This window comes from Typopeltis vanoorti, chromosome 3 (genome assembly GCF_054136105.1).
Source record: "Typopeltis vanoorti isolate ZY-2024b chromosome 3, IOZ_Tvanoo_1.0, whole genome shotgun sequence".
NCBI lineage: Eukaryota > Metazoa > Arthropoda > Arachnida > Uropygi > Thelyphonidae > Typopeltis > Typopeltis vanoorti.
Window position 1 is genome coordinate 113981370 of NC_143551.1, and position 24721 is coordinate 114006090.

Here is a 24721-nt window from a genome sequence, read left to right on the forward strand (position 1 = left end):
ATGTATTGAAATTTAGTGCATCTTTTAGTAGATGCACTAAAAGAATAGAAAAAGAAAAATGTAAGAGAACCAAGGTATGTGCAAAAATAGCTAAACAAAAGTCACAGGAATACTGCTGTAAGAATATAGAAGATAAATTAGGAAGGTGGCAAGCACATTTTGGGGCTATTGAAACAGTTGAGAAATTCAGGAAAAAGTACAGTGAAGGGAATCAGAAATAAGGAAGATGACAAAAATTGAAACTAAATACTATATAACACTCTCCAAATGGCCTTGAACTTTTCCTATGCGTTCTCTTCAAAATGTACTGTACAAGTCCCGTGCAAGTTTGTTTTTCCATTGTACTCGGCCAGCCAGGTTGGCCGAGTGGATAGCGTATTCGCTCTCCAGCCAAAAGGCTGCAGGTTCGAATCCCACCATGGGCATGGGTGTTTGTGATTGTCTTTGGAAATACTAGTGGTGGTGGTGGTGGTCGGCAATAGATGGCATTGATGTAGTTGCAGTCAGTTGGTGATTGAATGGTGGAGACGGAGTTGTAGAGCAGGTGCCCTGCCTCGATGAGACCTTGGACTCCCTGGAAGTGTCAAATAATAATAAAAATAAAAAAACTCTTCACTCAGCAGTTTTCAATCTCATGTCCTTTGATATTTTAACAGCACCAAGTGGGATTATCTTCTTTTCTTCCTTTGCATGATCAGACTACTTCTTCTATTCTCCTGATCCTAAATACTCTCTTTCTCTGAGCAACCTGCTGCTGAAATTTTCAGTGGAATGAAGGCCTTCATTTCTCACTATCCAAGCTATTCCTTTATATATATATATATATATATATATATATATATATATTTAACGAAGTTTTTATAAGGCAGAATACTGGAATAAGTTGATAATATTTTTTACTTAGTAACGCAACGTTTCATCCCATTTACACAAGATTTCTTCAGGTGTAAGTAAACAAACTAGGAGACAAAACAGTAAAGACTAACAAAGGTGGCAACTGTTATGCAGTTGTATAGAAGATGATGTTATTTTTTTAAAAATTGTTTCTAATTGATCCACGTGTTTACACATTCACGTGAACTTTCTTGATTATTGAAGGCTAGAATGTATTCAGACAAGTTAATACTTTGGTTAATTAATGCTTAGGATCTAATGCTATTTTCAAAGATTCCCATATTTTTCTTTCTGTTGTATCATAGCAATGGTATAATAGTTCTGATTTATCCCATAAAACTTGATGTCTCATTTGTGAAGCATCGTGTGGGTCAGCTGAATACAGCATCGCATGTGCTGTATTCAGCTGAATACAGCACATGCAATGACAAAGCTGAGGCTTCATTTCTGTGGCATTCAGTATCTCAAAATGTGTGTTCTTCAATGCATTGTTCAGTTGATTTTTGTCTGTCTGTCCATAGTAAGATGACCAGCAGTTGCACCATATCCGATAAACACCCTGATATTGAAGTGGGCTATGTCGAGGTTTTGCAGATCTTAGTAGTGATCTCATTTTGATAAGGGGGGGGGGGTTGATTTTATATTCCTTAAGTATTTTTCCTAGTTTTTTATTGACACAGAGCTAATATATGGGAGTGATGAGTCCTCTGTTTTCTTCTTCATTAGAAATTTCTCTGGTCTCATGTCGGTTGAGTAGTCTAGAGATGGTGTGCTTGCTATAGTGAGCACACTATCTCTTGAGTAGTCAAAAGATGGTGTGCTTACTATAGCTATTTTGAAGGAAAGTGTTTCTTAAATGTTGAAGTTCTTTGGCTAGTTCATCCTTGTCAGTGATGAGTTGGCAGGCTCTTGTTCCTAGTGTGGAATTGATACCCAATTTTTGAGGTCTATAATGATGGGATGAGGCATGCAGATATCTGTCAGTATGTGTAGGCTTTTGAAATATACACTTTTAAATTATCCAAATCCTTAGTTATTAGAAAGTCCAGAAATGGAATCTAATGAATCATTAGATTCTAATTTATAGGCGAATTTAATGCTAGGGCATTGATGATTTAGGTACTCATTAAAAAGCAGAAGTGAAGGTAGTCCATGGTTTCAGACTGAGAATATATCATCCACATACCTTTTCCATAATTTTGGTTTATGATGGTATTCTTCTAGGACCTTGTTTTCAAATGTTTCAATATACAGATTTGCTAAAACTGGCAAAAGAAGACTGTCCAGGCTAGACAAGCGTTCACACACACACACATATATATATATAAGTACAAGCAATCCAAGAGATAAATTCAGTATACTACAAGTGCTTGTTAAAGATACCAAGCAATTTTAAACCTGGTTTTACTCCATTTTTTCCAAGTAAGCAAACAGACAAAATGTCAAGTTTGCACCTGCAATTGATGCAAGACTAGCTGATCCCACAGGTAGTGCAAGACCAAGGCAACTCATGGTAAAGGTGGAGCAAGCTCTGATCACTAATCAATTGCAGGCGCAAACTTGACATTTTGTCTGTTTGCTTACTTGGGAAAAATGGAGTAAAACCAGGTTTAAAATTGCTTGGTATCTTTAACATAACTATACCCAAGTTAAAAATACTTTCTATACTACAAGTGCCTTAAGAAAAGAACCACAGTCTCATTTTCAGCCTTCACTGAAGCACACAACAAATTCATAAACAGCCATCAACAAATCCATATCTGACTGAGAAAAGACCAAATGCAAAATCTCACCTCCAAATAGCAGTTAAGTCTTCTGAAACCCCTCCCTGTCAGGCACTTGTTTGTGATGGACAGACTGCCCATTGATGATCAACAGCATTGCAATAAGTCTCCTACCTCCTTTGTCTGAGAACAGAGCTTGGGCTTGCTGTGGTGCTGGTATAGTATTAAGGGTAGCCCTGACATTTCACTATGAAAGAAGTAAGAAACAGATTATGTTACCAATTTTTCTCATCATCCATGCAACAGGTGACAAGCCAATTGGGAAAATATCACTCTTCTTTATTCAAAAGGGTTTAGGACTGGCAGGCTCTACAAAAAACAGTTAAGAAACTACGTTCTGGTGATATCCTTGTAGAAATGTCATGTCAACAACAACATTTTAAAAAACTACTCAGAGGAGTATCAGTGGGTAGAATGCTAGTTACAGTAACACCTCATAAAACACTCAACTCTTCTAGAGGAGTGACCTCAGAATGGGATATCCTTGATGTTCCTGATAAAGAGATATAATCTGAACTTAAAGATTAGGGAGTGAGAGGTGTGAGGCACATCCTGATCCATAGGGATAGTTATTTGGTTCTAACTAGGAACATCATCCTTCCTTTTGATACACCTAAGCCTCTACCATCTGTAAAAGCAGGCTATCTCAACTCCTGTTAGACTGTACATCCATAATTGCAAGAGCATGGTAACAAATCTTGCACTGAAAAAAAAGAAAGCTAAATGAATGTGTCAACTGTCAGGGAGATTATCCATCTTACTCCCATGTATGTCAGAAGTGGAAAGATGAAAAAGAAATACAAAAGATTAAAATAGAACAAAATCTGTAATATCAGGATGCAAAAAGAAAGATTAGTAATTACCACATGTGTACTGAGATCCTCTTATGCTGAGAAGGTGGCAGTTAAGAAAATGTCAACAGCAACTCAAACTCATATGACTATCCCACCATCTGATAATTTCACCATACTTGAACTTTATGATTGTGAGTGCTTTTCTGTTGAATGCATCAATCACATGACATATGATCTCACTACAGAAACAACTTAAAAATGGTTCCATTTGATGAGAACCACTTGTCAAAAAAATTATGGCAAGGATGTCACTTAAAGATAAACCATCAGACATCCCCACCAAAGAAAAATAATAATAATAATAATAATACTTCAATATCCACTGAAAATAAATTAAACTTACCAACTGATCTTGACAGATGATGTACTGAATTTTTTTTCAGAGATGAACACTCTGAAAAAAATGTATGGTTGTCCATACTTTTCTGAACTCAGTCAATAGATATAAACCTGTTAAAGGTAACTCTTCAACCTCCCAGAAATTGGACAAGTCTATGAAGCCAAAACAATAGGAAAAGTTTTACAATGGCATTGTCATGAGTTTTCACCAATGATATTAAGATTTTGCTACAGAAAAAAAAAACTGTTCTCTTTATGTCTGCAGGAAACTTATGAGGATCCTACCTTCAGGAATTTCACTGTTGTATGCAAGGACAGAACTGGAGATAGTCCTGCTCTGGAGGAGTAGCTTGAGTAGAAATCCACTCAGTGAAGGGAACCTTCACTGAGTGGATTTCTACTCAATCCTTCTCAAAAGAAAAGAATTATAAAATCTTTAATTCAGTGTGCTAATGCTATTTGTTTAACGCCTCGTCAATTACAGGAAGAACTTTTAAATATCAAATGATATATATAAAATTAAATGGCTTCTCAGAAAGAACTACACAACATCTGTTTGACTCCTACAAACCTAACCTAAATAACAAGGAAAGAGCATTGAGTTCTAGTCCCATACACTTCAGAACCAATTTCCAGACTTCTGAAGAAATACAATTTAGTGGTTACTTTAATATCAATAAAATATCAATGTCTCCTTCTTTTAAGGTTACACGGTGATCAGCATTCATATTTATGAATTTAGGGACACAAAACACACGTGTTGAAAAGATTATTTTACTGATTAATAATAAAATAATAACTTTACGTTTAGACCCCTGTATTGAGGTCATCTTCAGAAGGATACATGTGTATAAGAACAAGCTACATGCTGTTGCACTCTATACAAGTAAATTACATCTGTGTTGTTAACTAATCTTTTTTTCTTAGCCTGCCCTCTAGTGATAAAAAATAAAATAAAATAAACCAAAAATAAAATAAAAACTCCAATAAACTCTGCTAAAGTCCTCACGTACTAGGATTCTTCTGGAATTATACAGTTTATATTGTTATATTACGATTATCTTCTGGATTTGTACAGTACAGGTTGCTATTGAATGTTCAGGAGGAAAAAAAAAAAAAAAAAACCACTTCACCAAGTCTTCTTGTATTGAGATTTTTTTCTTTGTGGTTGCTATGAAGGTTGTAGATGGGTCCTCCACATCCTTGGAATTGTTAGACCATCATTTTTATTCAGATTCGGATCATGTTTGAGCATTTCACATGCTTCCTTGAATTTCCGCTCGAACCAGGTTTTGGTGCAGTGTAGGGACTTGGTACTTTTCCAGTCAATTCTGTGATATGTTTGGAGTGCGTGGTCAGAAAGGCCGGTTTTTCCAAAATGGAGGTATTTTATGCGACGTTTATGTTCATGCTTTCTGATTGGGATGGTTCGCCCTGTTTCCCCTATGTATGGTATGTTACATGTGCAATCTATTTCGTAAACCCCTGGGTGGGCTAAGTGTGGCAGGGGATCCTTGGAAGAACTGAGTAGGTGTCTTAATTTTATCGGGGGTTTAAAGGTGGTTTTATGTTGTATTTGTGTAGTGTTCTATTTTTTCTGAAATGCCTCTATCATATGGTATAGCAATAGCATTCTTGAAATCTTTTTTGTTATTAGTGGTATCTTTGTGGAGGATCTTGTGAATAGTTTTTATACTGTATCCATTTTTTATAAAGGTATGTTTGATGGTTTCATATTCATGGTTAAGAGCTTGTTCATTTGAACAAATGGTTTGAGCTCTGTGTTTAAGGGTGCTTATGACCCCTAGTATTTGTGTTGGGTGGTGATAAGAAGTTTTGTGTATGTACTGGCCTGTGTGTGTGTAGGTTTGCAGTAAACTGAGAAGGAGAGACTGCCTGAAGGAAGACGTGTGACAAGTGTGTCTGAACGGAAGAGAGTTGTTTTTTTCAATTTCAATGGTGAATTGGATGCGTTTGTGTTGTTTGTTCAGGTGGCTAAGGAATGTATCTAGTGCTTGGCAGCCATGGGGCCAAATGGCGAAAATATCATTGATGTATCTGAGCCAAATTTTGGGCTTTAGGCACACTGATTCTAGAGCTCATTGCTCAAAATCTTCCATATAAAAGTTCGCTATTGGGGGGGGGGGGGGTGAGCCCATGGCTGTACCTTCTTTTTGAAGGTAAAAATTGTTTTGCCACACGAAATATCTGGAGCGGAGTACGTGGGCAAAGAGGGCCATGATGTCATGTGGAAATATGTTCTGTAAGAGTAGGATAGTATCATTGATTGGGACACTGGTGAAAAGGGAAGTTATGTCAAAGCTAATAGATCTTGGTCGTTGAATGTAATATTTTTAATTTTGTTTTTATGAATTGTTGTGTATTTTTTATGTAGGAAGGGGAATGACCAACCAATTCCTTGAGTGTGGCCGCTGATTTTTTGGCCAAGTAGTAATTCGGACTGTCATCATAATCCATGGAGATGTGACCCACAAGCAGTGCAGCCTCTACAGTAAACTAAAGATACGTAGTTCCATGTTAATTAATTGACTGGCCTTTTTGAAACGTTGTAGAGACAGCAACTTAATACCCAACTGCATTAAACTAAAGAAGAAATTTACATCAGCTAAAGCGCTCCGTATCTATGCCAGGCTAGAAAAAGCGTTGTTAAGAGAACAAATTCATGAGGCACAAAAGAACTTAGCATCTACCCAAACCAAAGTGTTACAACTGAAATTTGAGCTATCCAGTTACGTTAATCTGGAAATTTGGAATATTCTAGACAAGGTCACAGATGATTCGGCCAAGCACCTATTACTCAAAAACAAAGAACAATTAATAACAAAGTTTCAAGCATTAAAACTACAGGAAAGCACAAGACAATTATGACGCCATAATGGAAGGAGCAGCCAATCACCCACAAACGCAGTTAGGAGCAACCAACCACCATCGGACCACTGTCTGGTCATCAACCAATCGGATTACAACCTCACACAAGGTGAAATCTCACTAGTGGAGAAAGGTTTAAATTACGCCATTGCTCCGAGGTTAGTAAATAAACTAGATATAATTTATCATATCGAGAAAGGTTTAAGATCCCTCCCCGCAAATTTTGTTGACAAAATACAGATGGAAGTTCAACCAAAAAATTAAGCAGCAACCTAAACAAAGCGGATAAATTGGCCCTCAAATCCCTAAAAAAATAACCGTGACATTATTATCACAAAAGCAGATAAAGGGAACGGCACTGTTGTTTTAAATCGGACAACTTACATTGAAAAAATAAACCATTTGGTATCAGACCACAACACCTTCCAAATGGTAAATTACAACCCCACACAATGTAACAAAAAGAAAACTACTGAACTACTTAAATCAGTTAACACGTGGCCGGAAGAAACAATTAAAAAATTAATACTGCAGTATGCCTGCGCCCAGAATTTATGGCCTGCCAAAAGTACACAAAACAGACACGCCATTACGTCCAATTGTGGAAGGAATTGACAGTCTGAATTACTACTTAGCCAAAAAATTAGCTGCCATACTCAAGTAATTGGTTGGTCATTCCCCTTCCTACATAAAAAATACACAACAATTCATAAACAAAATTAAAAATATTACACTCAATGACCAAGATCTATTAGTCAGCTTTGACATCACTTCCCTTTTCACCAATGTCCCAATCAATGATACTATCCTACTCTTACAGAACATATTTACACACGACATCACGGCCCTCTTTGCCCACGTACTCCGCTCCGGATATTTCGTGTGGCAAATAATTTTTACCTTCAAAAAGAGGGTACAGCCATGGGCTCACCACTCTCCCCCCCCCCCCAATAGCGAACTTTTATATGGAAGATTTTGAGCAACGAGCTCTAGAATCGGTGTACCTAAAGCCCAAAATTTGGCTCAGATACATCGACGATATTTTCGCCATTTGGCCCCACGGCCGCCAAGCACTAGATACATTCCTTAGCCACCTGAACAAACAACACAAACGTATCCATTGAAATAAAAAAAAAAAAAAAAAACTCTCTTCAGTTCCAAGACACATTCGTCACACGTCTTCCCTCAGGCTGTCTCTCCTTCTCAGTTTACCACAAACCTACACACACACAGGCCAGTACATACACAAAACTTCTTATCACCACCCAACACAAATACTAGTGGTCATAAGCACCCTTAAACACAGAGCTCAAACCATTTGTTCAAATGAACAAGCTCTTAACCATGAATATGACCATCAAACATACCTTTATAAAAAATGGATACAGTATAAAAACCATTCAAAAGATCCTCCACAAAGATAGCACTAATAACAAAAAAGATTTCAAGAATGCTATTGCTATACCATATGATAGAGGCATTTCAGAAAAAATAGACAGAACACTACACAAATACAACATCAAAACCACCTTTAAATCCCCGACAAAATTAAGACACCTTCTTCCAAGGATCCCCTGCCACACTTAGCCCACCCAGGGGTTTACAAAATAGATTGCACATGTAACATACCATACATAGGGGAAACAGGGCGAACCATCCCAATCAGAAAGCATGAACATAAACGTCACATAAAATACCTCCATTTTGGAAAAACCGGCCTGTCTGACCACGCACTCCAAACATATCACAGAATTGACTGGAAAGGTACCAAGTCCCTACACCGCACCAAAACCTGGTTCAAGCGGAAATTCAAGGAAGCATGTGAAATGCTCAAACATTATCTGAATCTGAATAAAAATGATGGTCTAACAATTCCAAGAATGTGGAGGACCCATCTACAACCTTCATAGCAACCACGAAGAAAAAAATCTCAATACAAGAAGACTTGGTGAAGTGGGTTTTTTTTTTTTTTTTTTTCCTCCTGAACATTCAATTCAATATTACGATTATCCAGAAGATAATCGTAATATAACAATATAAACTGTATAATTCCAGAAGAATCCTAGTACGTGAGGACTTTAGCAGAGTTTATTGGAGTTTTTATTTTATTTTTGGTTTATTTTATTTTATTTTTTATCACTAGAGGGCAGGCTAAGAAAAAAAGATTAGTTAACAACACAGATGTAATTTACTTGTATAGAGTGCAACAGCATGTAGCTTGTTCTTATACACATGTATCCTTCTGAAGATGACCTCAATACAGGGGTCGAAACGTAAAGTTATTATTTTATTATTAATCAGTAAAATAATCTTTTCAACATGTGTGTTTTGTGTTCCTAAATTCATAAATATGAAAACTATCAATGTGTTTCCCACTCTTCAAAAGATAAACACTCACTGATGTCTCTCCCTAGTGTATACGAAGTTCCATGTGACCGCCATATAGCCTACTTCGGATAAACTGGATGCTCAATAGAAAAGAGAATACAAGAACATCAATCGTATATTTGCAGCAGAAAATCTGATAAATCTGGCTTGGCTCAACATGGAATAGACACAGATGACAATATTCTTTGGTCTGAAATGTGCCCACTACATCATTGTTGGTATACAGATTTGCTGAAACCTTGCTTCATCATCCAAACTTGAATTGGAATGACTCAACTACATATCTCTATCTAAAATATGAGAAAATCTTATTAGAATAACACTTTTTTTTTTTTTTTTTTTTTTTTTACAGCTATGATTAACCTATGTTATAACATTATGCTGTTGACATCATGTGGCTCTTTCTGTTTCAAATCGATCCAGTGTTTGCATATTCTACCTTACAATCAACTGTCACTGCTACCAGACTGAAATATCTAGCCTTTTAAACAAATAAATAGTGTTACCTATGCCTTGTGTTTTCATGTAAATAACTAATATTCTTGGGCACAAGTTTCTCTAAAAGAAAAAATTCAGGGATATATTTTTGCACTCAATGCAGAAATCTATTGAGTCAAATGGATGTATTAGGTGCATCTCTTTAAATGTGATTATCTGTGAAAATACTAGTGGTGGTGGTGGGCAGTAGATGCCATTAGTGTAAATGATGATAGTAGTTGCAGTTCACTGCAGTTGGATTGAGTGGTGGAAATTGAGAATTGTAGAGTCGGTGCCCTTCCTTGATGAGTCTTTGGACTCCTTGGAGGTGTAACGTAATAATTATTATTAATAATAAATACCATACCCTCTGACTCTTAGTTTGGGAAATCTTTAACAACACCATTTATCTGTTTATCACATTTCCTTTATCAATTTTCATATATACTTTTCAGGTACCAATGTTGATGAAGCTAAAAAAATCCTTGCAGAGAGTGGTTTGGCTATTCTAACAGCTAACAATCTTGATGATGCAGCTCAAAAAGCTGTATATAGTCTTCAGTAATAAAAGAATAAAAAAAGTAAATGAATGTCAGAAGCAATGTCCACATGATAAGATATGAGTATATTACTGTTCCAAGATGTACAGGATAATTTGGTTTGGAAAGATGTGAGTGTATGTAAAAATAAATAATCATTCTTTTAATCTGTTCAATGTCATTTTTAATTACAACATATTATTTAGTAATAATATATTTTATTCAAGTGTGCATGTTTCTGAGCATGACACAAAATTGTTTTTATATTAGCAATTTTGCTAAATGCATATCATAAAACAGGCAATGGTACCCATCGAAATAGTTCTGATCTTGAACTTTCTCTGGTGGAATCTGTAGTCAATATAAAGTATCTTAAATAGACAACAACAACATAGCATTATGTTTATCTACTGTTTTTTGAATATTTACTACCTGATCACTTTTTTCTATAATATAAGCACACATAAATCGAATACTGACTCCCACATTTAGCTAAAACATTTTATCTACCTGATAAACAGCCATATTAAGATATGAAAGAATTCTAAGCGGAAGCGAAAATGAAGAGCAAGAAAGTAAAAATTGTGAGTATGCTGCCACAGTACGACAGGACTGAGAAGAAGGGTCATGATTGCCAATGAGATTGTGCAGGAGGAATGGTGTGCAGTTTATTGATGTATGGAGTTAGTTTGATGGACGAAAGGACTTGTATATGCCTGACAGACTGCATTTGAATGGCTTGGGAGTTAAATGTGTGAAGAAAGTGTTGTTTAGTGAGAATGTGGTAGTGCAAAATCAGGGAAACTAGGGATATTAGGAAGGATGAAATCTAGCATGCGTCTGGCCACCACTGCGATAAAAAAATAAAATAAAAAAAAAAGAGCATGGGTATGGTAATGATTATGCAATGCCGAATGGGATATCATAGGTCTCCAATTTAAATGTGTTGGTAATGACATTACACAGGGGTATCTATGGTACAAAGGGATGTTGAAATGAATGCAAGAAGTATGAGGAATAAGGATGAGAAGGTTTTACCATTGGTAAGCTGAACTTAGCCAAAAATTATAGGCATCGCTGAGACCTGGTTGACTGAAAATGATATGGTTACAGGAATAGAATGTAAAGGGCACTGTATTTTCAGGGAGGATCGAAGGAACAGGACAGGAGGTGGGATGTTGTTGATAGCTGCAGAATTACAACCAACAAAAGTGAGATGGTTCATTTGAGGCAATCTAGTGTGAGATGAAGGCAAATAGGACAAAATATGTTGTTGGGTATAGATCAGGGGGTCCACAGGAAGATGGATGTATCAGCAAACCAGCACAAAGAGTGTAGAACGAACAATTATTATTGGAGACTTTAACTATGTGGATATTGATCGTAGGGAGGAAAAGAGGCATAGCAAGATGGAAATGGGATTCATATAGTTGCTAAGGGATAATTACATGAAACAACATGTTATAGAAGGAACGAGGGGTCTGAAGGTGTTGGATCTGATAATAGCATCAGAAGATGTATCCATAATGAAGTAGACACTCTGCCTCCAATTGGGGAGAGTGACCATGTGGTCTTGTTCTGGGAAGTTGCAAAATATGTTGAATTCACTGTCAAGAAGGGGCTTATGTTCAATTATAAGGCTGGTAATTATGAGAGACTCAGGAGCCATCTTGGAACAGTGCTTTGGCTCGAGAAGCTGCAAGGAAAGAATGTCAGTAGTGCATGGCAAGTGGTCAGCGATTGCTTGAGAGTAGCAGTATCAGACTGCATACCCAATAGGTATGCAGTCTGATAAACCAAGTTGGAATTAAGTGGATGAGTAGGGAGATAAAACAAGAGCTGCAAAAAAAGAAATATAAAGAAAAAAAAGTAATCAGCATACTCATGAGCAGTAAAAAGTGCAACCAAGAAGGATGACTAGTATGGTAAGGATGGCTAAATGAGATTATGAGAGAGAATTAGCCAAACAGGCCAAAGGAAACCCAAAAAAAAGTTTTTTTTCGTATAGCGAGTAAGAGGAAAAATGACTATTGTAGAATAACTTTAAACAGTGCTCATGGCAGGAAGGTGACTGAATCAAAAGAAACAGTTTAGTTGCTGAGTTATCATTTCACAAAGGTGTATCATCCAGGTGGTGATTTTACAGTTGCTGATGTAACAGAGATGCATATCAACATTTAAGTAGGTAAACAGGAGGTGTTCAGCATATTAAAAAAATATGAATGTGAACACAGCAGTGGCATATCAGCCCATGTACTATGTGAATGTGCATTGCCTCTGATGAAGTTGTTCAATCTAAGTCTCATCTCCAGCAAGGCTCCTTGAAGTGGAAAAAGGGTAAGATAGTACCATTGCATAAAGGCAGCTCTAACACAGAGATAGCAAACTGCAGACCAGACTAATTAATATATCAGGAGTTTTTGTTAAAGTATTGGAAAAGTTGGTGAAAGGTAAATTACAACAGTGGGGATGCAATACTCTTTAGTGGTCAACATGGCTTTGTAAAGGGTAGATCCTGTCTTAGTAACTTATTCACATTTTATAATAAAGTGACAGTAGAATTGGATAAAGATAATGGCTACACAAATGTACTGCTCAACTTTGCCAAGTCATTTGACCACATGGAAAACTACTACAAAAATTGGAGATGGGAATGGATATTCTACGCTAACCACTCAGGCTGCCCAAGTGGTTAGCATACCCACTCTCCAGCCAACGGGTCAAATCTCACCGTGGGTATGGATGTTTGTGATTGTCTGTGGAAATAGTGGTGGTGAGCGGTAGATGGCGTTGGTATAGTTGTGGTCATTTGGTGGATAAAGTTGAAGAGCAGGTGCCCTCCCTCAATGAGTCTTTGGAGTACCTGGAGGTGTCAAATAATAATAATAATATGAGGCTAGTAGCATGGGTGGGGGAGGGGGGGGGGCTGACAGAAAGACACCTCAGAGTTTGGAACTAGGACCACTACTTTTTCTTTTGTATATCAAAGCTGGTATGGTAGGAAGTCAATTGAATAAATTCATATGGAATAAGAGAGAAATTAGTCGGAACGCTAAATTAGCTGTATACAAGACAGTGTTCAAACCAGTTTTAACTTACGGATCAGAGAGCTGGGTCAGAAGTAAAACACTTGACCAAAGATATGAGAGTCCTGAGAAAGATTAGAGGCATGAACAGATGGCATCAATGGCAATATCATATTAAAAATGAGGATATTAGGAAAGGACTTGACATTGTCGGCATCCAGGAATGCGTTAGCAGAGCTAATCTCAAGTGATATGGTCACTTAAACAGAATGGGCGAGGAAAGATTAGCAAAACAAGTGTTCTCTGCCAGGTTGGCAGGAAAACGACCCAGAGGAAGACCAAGATATAGCTGGATTGATATGGTACAATGTGCCTTAGACGATAGAAATATAAGATCTGATAATGATAATATTGGAGTCTTGACAAGTAATAGACTGATTTAGAAGAAAATTGTAGATAGGAAGTTAGTAATGATGTAAATTTTTCATGTAGTACTATCATATCCTGTACACCCCTAGAGGGTACATGTCAGGAATTTGATGATGATGATGACATAGTGAAAGATTTAAGAGGGGATATTCAGTTGTTTGCTGATGATGCAGAACTTGGAGGGGGGATATAGTTGATAATGGTGGTGTAGATATCCTGCAGGATGATTTAAATATAAATTAGCATTGTGGGCAAAGGATAATGATCGTCAATTTAATGTTGAAAAATGTAAGGTTATGCACTTCTGGTTGAAAAGGTTGCATATGATGTATCATATTAATGGTATTGGTTTGCAGGAAATTGATGAGGCTAGGGACTTGGGGATAATGCTGGACAAAGAGTTAAAGTTCAGCAGGCATATTGCCAAAGTTGATAAAATAGCTTAATGAATTACTTGGATATTGAAAAACACACTAACAAGTAAAGATAAGGAAGTCATTATCCCTCCTTATAAGTCTATGATTTGGCCACTACACAGATTTGGTCATCTGGGTTTCTTGGGGATCAGTAGATGGTCAAAATGATTCAGACGAGTCACCAAGTTGATGACAGGTCTGTGGAATACTCTCCACAAGGATAGGTTGTAGGTTTGTGGGTTACAAAGTTTAGTTGATAGGTGGGAAAAGAGGGAATATGATAGATACTTCTAATATATTAAAGGGATTTTATATTTATTTATTCTTATTATGGCAAAAGGAATATAGAACAGCTACAGGTCAATGTCCAGTCTGGAAAGCCAATCCAAGGCCTCATCCATCACCTTGTGGATGTCCTGTAGGCCACCGCCGTGAAATTTGCACCTTGGACAGTCGTTCACAACATGAGTAATCGTCTGAGCCATGCGAATAATCACAATAAGAGTGGTCTAACAGCCTCCATTTAGGTAGTAGCTAGCCATAATCTGTCCTGGTTAGTTCTGATCCTGTTGATTGATGCCCAAATCTTCCTAGGAAGAGCAAAACCAGGCTGCAGAGCACAGGGATCGCCTACCAGGAAGCAGTTTGTTGGACCAGTATTCTCTCCACATGTCAGGTGTTGATGGCAGCGCATCTGAAGAGAGTTTGTCCATGGACCAGAAAGGCTTTCTAGATTTTAGGCAAAGACTAGGTGGATTTATGAACGTCTGGTGCAGGGGCAGGAGTGGGTTGCTCATTGCTTTATTAAATTCTTTAATTGAGGCTTTTCTCCGTATGTTTGGTGGAGCAATGTTTGATAGGACAGGCAGCCAGGAGAGAGGAGTGCTTCTCACTGTCCCACTAATTGTGCACGTCTTTCCCAGACAGGGGCACAATAATCTGTTTGGTAGTTTTCCAGTCATAATTTTTGAGAAAAGGATGGCCAGCCATGTTTGGCCTTGTTGACAGAGATGTTTTAGAAACTCGGGGAGGATACCATCCACTCCTGCAGTCTTGCCATTCTTGGCGAGTTTTAAGGCTACCTATACCTCTTCCCGAGATACTGGGTGTACAAGTTCAGGAAGCTCGGGGCCCGTCTTCAGGATTTGTCTGAGGGATTTATAAAATTGATGCATGTGAAAATTTTCAATATATGACAAACAGAGAACTATGGGCCATCCGTGGAAGTTGTGTAAGAGTGTGGTTAGTAGTGGTGTGTGCAGATCAGATTTTTTGCATGGATTGCCAGAATTGTTTGAGTTCCCTGACGGTGAATGGATTCAAGGAGAGGTATGGTAGGATTTGTGTGTGCGTGTGTGTAAGATGGTTGATCTGGATCTCCCATGATGAGTCTCTGGACTCCATAGAGATGCCATAAATAATAATAATATTCACTTTAGATGCATTCTGGATCTAAAGTGAATATTATTCATGGTTTAGATTTCAATTTGAATAGAAAAATATGAAAGTCCATTATTCAGAGCTTTATTATTATTAACATTTAGAGAACAAACATAAAGCACACTGATTTTTTGAATTTAATTTATGCATTTTTTTTAACATGTAATAACCTTTAATTAGGTTTCTCTTTCTACCAGGTATTATATATAACAAAATGGGGAAAAAAATTATATGTTCAATTTTGATAAATGTATATGTGAGATTATGACTTTCCATGGAAATAACAATGGTTTTGAACATTCAGACCACATGTGTTATCTTAATACCTCATGTTCATTTTGGAGCAAGATAATCATTTAAGAAGTTATCTGTTGTGTATATATACACATACAGATTTTTTTATATCTCATTTTTTGATATGCTCATAGCTTTTAATTAGATTTAAATAAAGATATTATCAAAAATTTAAAGTTGCTGAGATTAAAAAAATTGACTTCCTTGCCTTACAAAATTAATATAGCCATAGTATTAGGTCAAGAATTTCCTTGACCTAAGGAATAATGATGCATACTAAAAAGTGTTGGAGTTTAGATTTCCTCATAAGCCACATAGCACATACATTGTTCTGTGTGGATTTAGGCATGTATGCATTATTGCATTTTAAATATATTTCGTTGATCCAACCACCTGTATATTTTTAACACATTTAATTAAATACACTCGGGTGTCTTTTTTATGCGGATTTGAAGTTATGCAGTGGATAATTTCAAAACTTATGTACCGTTGTACATAATGAACAGCGTGTTGCAGCACATTCTGCCGTAACGTGTAAGTAGTGAGTGTCCATGAAATTGAATTTTGCATGCGAGTAAGTGTTTGTCTTTTCATTATTGAAAGTCTAAATTTTGCTCATTTTTATTTTAAAGATTTAATTTCGCCCAATGGAGAAAAAAAAGGAGAGGGATCTATGGTAAACATTTTAATTTAGGCAAATATACTATAAGAGCAATTAAAAAGAATGAAGTCGCAATAAGAAAATCTGTAATTTCTGGCACAAAACTAAGTGCCAAATTATCAAGAGATGCTTTAGTAGAAAAAACAGAACGAGCGCTCGTAATTTGGATTGAAGAATTAACTCAAAGAAGAATTCCTATAAGTGGTTATTTAATTAAACAAAAAGCTTTTCGGTTTTATGAACAGATGAAGCAATTGGAGTTATTTACTTCCTCTTCCCAGGCTGATAAAGAATTTTCAGCTAGCAAAGGATGGTTAACCGAGTTTTTAAAAAGGAATGCACATCATAATGTGAAGATTACAGGCAAGGTTGCAGCAGCAGCAGATGAAGAAGCAGCCAAAAATTTTCAAGAGAAGTTAGTCAAAATTATTGAAGATGGTGATATTGTCCAGATCAGGTGTTTAACGCTGATGCAACAGGATTGTTTTGGAAGAAAATGCCTAGTCGAACTTACATTGCAAAGTCTGAGAAAAAAGCAAGTGGTTTTAAAGTGTTAAACTTTGATAAATTGGGATTCCTAAGAATTCTAATTTTATCATCGTTTAACAGAAAAAAAATTTGTAGGGAACATGCTTGCTTCTAGGTATGTGCTGTATGCAACTGGTAAAATATAGATTACATTATTATAAAGAAAAAAGATTGTGAATATTTCAAGGAAGCAATACTTACTTAATTGTATAATGCCAGTGTATAAATTTTGTATAAATAAAACAAAATATTATTTATAAATTAATAATATTTTGTTAGAATTGATAATACAATGTTTTGTAGTATGACATGCATTAAGCTGCTGTGAACAAAAGTTTAAAGTGTGCAGGCACGCGGACGGAAAGAAAGGTTGTCCCAAGGCAGTCACGCGCCCACGGCACGTGCAGAAGCAAGTGGTCAGAAAACATAAACGATACGAAACGAGACTTACGTGGGAGAAATTATACGCGTTGGGTGAGCTATGTGAGTTACGGTGATTGCTGATAGGGGGAGATGATATAAAAGGGTCAGGAATCCCCCCCACGAGTTTTTTTTTCTCTTCTCTCTTTGCTGGTAGTCTCGTGTATTCTAGTGGGTAGAAGGTTGCACGGAGGAGAGTCTCTGTCCAGGAGTGCTCAGACGAAGAGTTCTGTTAGGAATCCCGAGGGTGGTGATAGAACATGCTGCTTACGAACTGGAAGGATCACACGCTCCTAATCATACGATGAAAGAATACACCTCCATTCGACTGACGGGCAAACCATGAAAAGGGCTCAAATTTTAGGCAGCAGGCCTCATGGAAGCAGAATCGCCTTATGCCATCGTTCTATCTGGAGTGGGCTAGTTATTCTGGGATCGTGTGGACTTGCATTTGACTGGAGAAATCCATGCCATAGCACCTACTAAATGAATCGGAAGGGAGATCAATCAGAGAATGGCAGTCAGAAGTTGAAGGAACAAGTATGAAGAACCAGTGTGTACAGTAACATTGAAAATTCTTTGTCTATATAATGTGTATAAGAAAATTTAGATGTTATGAATGAGATTAAGGGAAATTGAGGGCTTTCATATAATTAAGACAGGACTGTAGCACCTTAATATTAGAATGCACAGTGAGGTAACTCCTATAAGGATAAACTAATATGTATGTTTTGAAAGTATTAAGAAGGCGTAGTCTGAGTAATGTGATATGATATGAAGATTAATGTGAATATTGCAGTCAAGTTTTGCCAGTTTGTGAAATAACATATTGATGTTGCTTCTTGATGTCCTTACTTAATAAGGATACCTATATTTTTCTCTGATTAACATTGAAGTTTTGGATTGAGTTTCTTTGTATTGTAAATTGTATTAATGTGTCAAATAAACCTTTGCTATCTTTAATCCAAGTGTCTGAGTATTAGAATCCGATGCACCACTTGTAAAAAGATACAAATCTAAGCAGGAGACAATAGATTATGTTATAGGTCACGATTGCAAATCAGTAGTCATTATAGTATACGTTTGAGATCACGTCTTGATTAAGACATGTTTAACTTAATCTAATAGCTTAGGTGGTGCAGCATAGAAATATAAATATTCCTAATGCTTTAAGAGAAGTGAGATTTCAAAGACTTTGGCATGCTGGTTTTGGCTTGACCCTGAGTCAATTCCTTTGTGTTTTAGAGGTACCACGTGGCTCCTTAGGAAGGACCCAGCATATAGTACATATATTAATAGAATTTAATAAAGGGGGACACAACAAAAGCAAGCAAAGATCGAGTAACGTTGTTACTTTGTATCAATGCATCAGGAAATCGAATGTTGAAACCCCTCCTAGTAAATCGATCTCTAAGACCACGTGCTTTAAAAGGCAAAGATCTAAAACAGCTACCGGTACATTGAATGGCTAATACAAAGGCCTGGGTATCAACTGCTGTATTTACTGAATGGTTCAATAATTGCTTTGTACCAGAAGTGAAAAATATATGAAGCAAAAAGCTCTCGATTTTAAAGTTTTATTAATTGTTGACAATGAGCCAAGTTATCCACATTTAGAACATTCAAATGTGCAGTAGTGTTTTTTCCACCCAATACAACAAGCATTACTCAGCCATTAGATCAAGGCATAATTGTTACTTTTAAAAAATATTACGTTAAGCACACTTTTCAATTTATATTGGATAAACTAGAAAATGAATCATTAACGGTAACTGGCGTTTGGAAAAAATTTTCTATTTTGGACTGCTTAAATCATGTTACACTGCTATCACTGAAATAAGACCACAAATTTTAAATACCTGCTGGAAAGCAGCTTGGCCTGGATGTGTTGCAAACAGTGCAACCATCTACATTATCAACTGAAATCATTACTTTGGCACAGGAAATTGGTGGAGAAGGTTTTGATACATTTAGCCAGAATGATGTAGTCGAATTGCTTGTGGATAATGCCTTAAGTGATGATGATATTATTGGATATCGATTAACTTTAGATATTGTCGAAGATCCAGAAAACGATAGTGAAGCGGAAGAAAAACCTGTCCTCCTTACAGCAAATATAATTCGAGAAGGTCTTGAACTGTGCAATAAATTGGAAAATCATTTTCTTGTTAATGGCACAAATTCTGAACGAGCCTTTAAATTCCAACGTGAGCTGAAGAACTGTGTCTGGATATCATGAGCTGTATAAAAAATTAGTAAAATCATCATCGCAAAGTTTAATCACTGATTACATTGTCAGAAGAAAAAAAATCATAACAGAACGAGGGTGAAGCTATTTCTGCTTGTGAAGAACCATTGCCTTTACCATACAGATGTGATGCGCTGACTATCTCTTTTGGTGATGAAAGTGATTTCGCACCAGTTTGCAAACGTTGCCGAATATTGTCTAATAGCGAAGATAATTCTGATGACAAAATGTAAAAAAAAAAAAAATTGTTACTTTTCAATAAAATTAAATGAATAAAACTTTAAAACAAACTTAGGCATTCTTATTTTCCTAAAATTTTATAAACTTTTTTATGCGATTTTAGGTTTATTTTAATTCATTGCTTCGGTTTTATGCGGTTTTAGAAAAGTATGGAACGTATCCCTCATTTTTGAATGTAAGTTAGGTCTATTTTGTGCGATTTTTTTATATGCGGTTTTCTGTGGAACGTATCTACCGCATAAAAAGAGACCCGAGTGTACTTTTAATGAAATTTGGTATCTGAAATTCCTAAAAGCCTATTAAGTCATTTTTGTTTTAAGTTTTAGTTAAATCAGACCATTATTAATGCAAAAGTTAGGCATAATGATCTGAAATTATACAACATTATGTTATAAACACCAGTATTTTAGGTTAACCAATTATAGAGAAACCAAAAAAGGATTCATCTGCTGTGAAAAAGACATCCCAATACAATGTTTTATCGCAGTTTTTTGTTGAATGAACAGATGACCAAATTGATCCATTATATTAATGATATTTCAAAATGATGTTAGGTGTACTGCTAAACGGTGCAGTTTCTTAGTCCAGCGCTGATTCCATATTAACCAACATGCAACCCATTCCTAAAAGAGGTGACAAATCTGAATCATCAGAATACCATCCAATTTCTCTTCTCTGAATTCTTTCTAAAGTCACAGAAAGAACCATTGATGGAACTCCTACACTACCCTTGAAGCAATCAGCTAATAAATAATCACCAATATTTATTCTGCTACTGTTGATCAGCAAGGGATCTATATACTTAGGTCACCCATCTTTGGACAAATACCATGGAAAAGTTTGGCAAATGCCAAGTGGTTACTGTTTGATATCTCCAGGTAAGCTATCATCATTTGGTCTGTACTCTGACTGCTGCAACTAGGTTGCCAGCTTTCTGACTTGATGTATGCTGTGCATGATGGTGGATGGTTCCTTGTCTTTTAACGATGTAACTGATACTGAGATTCAACAAGAGTGTTCTCTAATCCATCTTCTTCTTTCTTTCTATATAATCTGCTCCAATTGATTGTCAGTGCACTTTCTTTGATGGAATGATAACTGTAAAATCCATTTGAATTTACAGTTATCCCTTATTACAATGATTACTACATTTTTACAGTACTGAATGAGAGTTTTTGCTCTCTTAAGGTTTCTGCCTGGTCTCTGAAGAGAACCAACCAGTTCGAAATAGCTGTCAGTGAAACCTTTATGAAATGCACTAATAAAAGGCAAACGTACAGATGCTTTGGCAGCAGTCGTTCCTTAAAGTGCAAGCTAAGGCAACTCCAATGCCAAGGATTGTATTCTCGTAAGCTCTCAGGTCAAATTTACAAAACTCATAGTTTCTACAAACTTTGGCTTTGAAATATTGTTGTCATTAATATCCACTTTTCCTGTGCAAGAAGAGAAATTGCATCAAATTCAAATAGATATATTTGAATATATTACCAAAAGGTAAGTTCAGAGGAAAATAATTATTTTTCATGGGAATAAGGCAGAAATGAGTTTTGTTAGTGCTGAAATTAAAAATTAATCTCTACTATCCTAAATCAAAATTTAGGGTAGTAGAAGTTATATTCTGAAGGTTAAATTAAAGATACCAAGACATTATATTCCTGTTTAATCCTTTATCAAAGTGTAAGTAAACAAAGTTTGCACGTGAAATATCTTCACAATTAGACTACTTGTATATAAAGGCTAGTGACTTCACATTAATTGCCTTAGCATCCCATAATGCAAAGCTCACATCCTTTCACGTGTGTGTAATGCTATGCATTATGGGAAGGGCCACTACCCAGACAGTTTCAACCTATATTGAGGTCTCATAATATTATAAACAACTGAAGATGTGTGCTATTATGTGGGATACTAAAGCAATAAATACACTGCTTGGAAAGAAGGCAATCGACACCTCCATGGGCAAGGTGCAAATGGTGAGGAGATGAAGGGAAAGTGTAAAAGCTTGAGAATAAGGATTGGATTTTGCATGGTGGTTCACTGAGAAGAGTAATGGCTGAGGAGAGTGTGACAAAATTGTGTTTTCCTAGCGCCAAGATTAAGGACATTAGTATGCTGTAAGGATGGTGAGAGTGAAGTTAAAAGATGTTTGTTTTGGCTGGTACAAATGATTTAGCAGATGACAAGTGTGGTATGTAAGAAGATATGAAAGAGTTGCTAGTACATGTGAAAAAGAACAGTGAGAAAGTCAAAGTACGATAGAGGTGAGCTGAGATGGAGAACTATGATTGTTAATGAGTCAGTGCAAAAATTGTATAAAGGAATGGTGTAGAGTTTGCGGATGTGTGGAGTGAGTTTCATGGATGGAAGGATTAATAAGGTAATGCATTTAAATGGATTGGGGTCAGGAGTCTTGAGAAAGTGTTGTTCAGTAAGAGTTTTGAGGTGCAGAGTCAGGGAAGTTAGAATGTTTGGAGGGGGGGTTGCAGGTAAGCAAAGGACCAGGAAACCTAGAAGTTAGTACATGAGAGAGTGATCATGTGATGCTAAATGTAGTACCCCAAGTTCTTAGCTTTAGTGTGCTAAGCAATGCAAGGTGTAAGGGAGGTTATAAGATGAAAGGGGGGTGGTATTAAAATTTATGAGGAGTTTGAGGTATTGGTTAGCTCAACTTGGCCAAAAGTTATAGGCATTAGTTAGCCTTGGTTGACCGAGGATGATATAGTCATAGAAATAGAACGCAAAGAATATAGTATCTTCAGAGAGGACAGAAAGAACAGGATGGGAGAAGGATTTTGCTAATGATAGTAGAGGAATTGAAGCCAAAAACATTAGAAGTACATCAGGAGGAAAGTGATGCAGTGGGCATTTCATTTTAAGGTATCTCATGTGAGATAAGGGCCAACAGGGTGAAATACATAATTGGTTGCTGCTATAATCCATGGGATATAAAAGAATGCAGATGATTTGCATTGACAAATTAGCACAAGTGCAGATTGAGTAATTATTTTGGGGATTTCAACTATGGGGACTTAGATTGGGAGGAGGAATGGTCGCAAAGAGAAAAGGGAATGGAATTTATACAGCTGCTGAGAGATAATTACTCAAAGCAGCTTGTAATGGAGGGGGACACAAGATTCAAGAGTGCTGTATCTCGTCACGGCATCAGAGAACTTAACCAATCTAGCTACACTTATCAGCTCCTCTGACCATGCTTTTTAAGCCTCAGTACTGAACTACTGCAATAAGGAGGCTCCAAGACAGAAGTAGCAAATTATAGGTCAATCAGCATCTCAGTAGTGGTGGTTAAAATATTGAAGAAATTGATGCAAAAGAAATGTATCATTCCTATCCATTCAATTCATGATTGGATGAATAGGAATGATATTCTATAAGGAACAATATGGTTTTGTGAAAGGTAGGTCTTGCATTAGTGATTTACTTACTTTTTATAATAAAGTGAGAATGGAGTTGGATAAGAGAAATGCATAGTCTAGTAATATCACTGAGTAGCCAAAGGCATTTGACAGAATTCCACATAGAACTCTATTGCATAAATTGGAACAAATGGAGAAGGGTATTCTGGTGAATGATTGACAGATATTAAAGAGTGGTTTATGGATTAATCAAGTCCAGGAAAAGGTAGGTGACCAGTGGTGTACCACAGGGCTCAGTACTTGGTCCTCTGTTCTTTAAATTTTACATCACTGATATAGGAAATAATTTGATCAAAGGTAGAGAAGGTATTGTTCTCCTATATAAAGCTGTAATAAGGCCCCATCTGGACACCCAGATGTGTGTGTGTGTCAATCTGGAGAGGCGAGTGAACAAAGATTGTGGCAGGTCTATGGAATACTCCTGATAGAAGCATATGAGTTATTAACGCAGTTTTATAGGATAGACACTGAAGACTTTTCAGTACAATGGCAAGACGGGAGAGAATGAGCAGTCACTCATGCAATTTGTGTAAAAATGTGATTAAAAGTGTTAGGACTAGATTTTTTTTGCTTGGAGGGTGGTGAATTGGTTGCCGGAGGTGATTGTGAGTGCTTTGTCAGTAAATGAGTTTAAGGAGAGGTATGACAGGTATTGTGTGAATAATGGATTTCCTGTGATGAATCTTCTGACTCCATGGAGGTACCTGTATAATAATAATAATTTAATCCAATAACAAATGAATGTATGAAGATAATGGTCGAAAACAAAAGATCCAAATGAGATTGTCAATGTAACTCAATAAAGAATGTGGTATCTCCTCACAACAATATTTCTTTTTTGAAGTTTTTCTTACACTTGGATAAAGGATTAAACCAAGAATATAATTTCTTGGCATCTTTAATTTAGAGTATAACCAAGTGAAAAAACTTTCAACATCTATCTGTAATACAGTATTTTAGTAATAGGTGTGACACCTTTTGGCCACTTGTATATGGAAATATGACTTCTATATTACTTCAACCTTGGTATCACTAATGGGTCTGGCTCCCACTAATGAGACCTCAATAAAGGTCAAAACTGGTGTGGGTAATGACCCTTCCCATAATGCATAACATTATACATGCCCATAAGGTATGTGTTTTGCATTATGGGATACTAAGGCAAGTGATGTGAAGTCAATAGCCTCTATATACAAGTTGCAAAGTTATTTCATGTGCAAACTATTTGCTTACACTTGGATAAAGGATTAAACCAAGAATATAATTTCTTGGCATCTTTAATTTACAACAATATTTCACACTGTTTATAATGGTGTCCAGCAGCTCAGTTGGTAATAACAACCACTGCTCCTTCAAACCCCCCCCCCCCCCGAGTCCCTCAAAGTTTTGGGGAGGTGGTTCGTAGCAACACATCCACCTAA

The 24721-nt window shown here is 36.5% G+C and overlaps 1 protein-coding gene across 2 annotated transcripts in view; it reads left to right on the top strand.

Moving 5' to 3' along the window:
• Positions 1-24721, top strand: part of ScsbetaG (Succinyl-coenzyme A synthetase beta subunit, GDP-forming) — a 260513-nt gene that overhangs the window by 224563 nt on the left and 11229 nt on the right. Inside the window, exon 11 of one of the 2 annotated variants that reach the window (XR_016550662.1) lies at positions 10081-10295. Coding sequence is in view for 1 of the 2 variants with exons in the window: in XM_090415888.1 (XP_090272014.1) it covers positions 10081-10190 (110 nt within the window). In the remaining variant the exon portion in view is untranslated. Of the gene's footprint in view, positions 1-10080; positions 10332-24721 lie in introns of those variants that run through there. The other variant, XM_090415888.1, reaches the window with a different exon arrangement.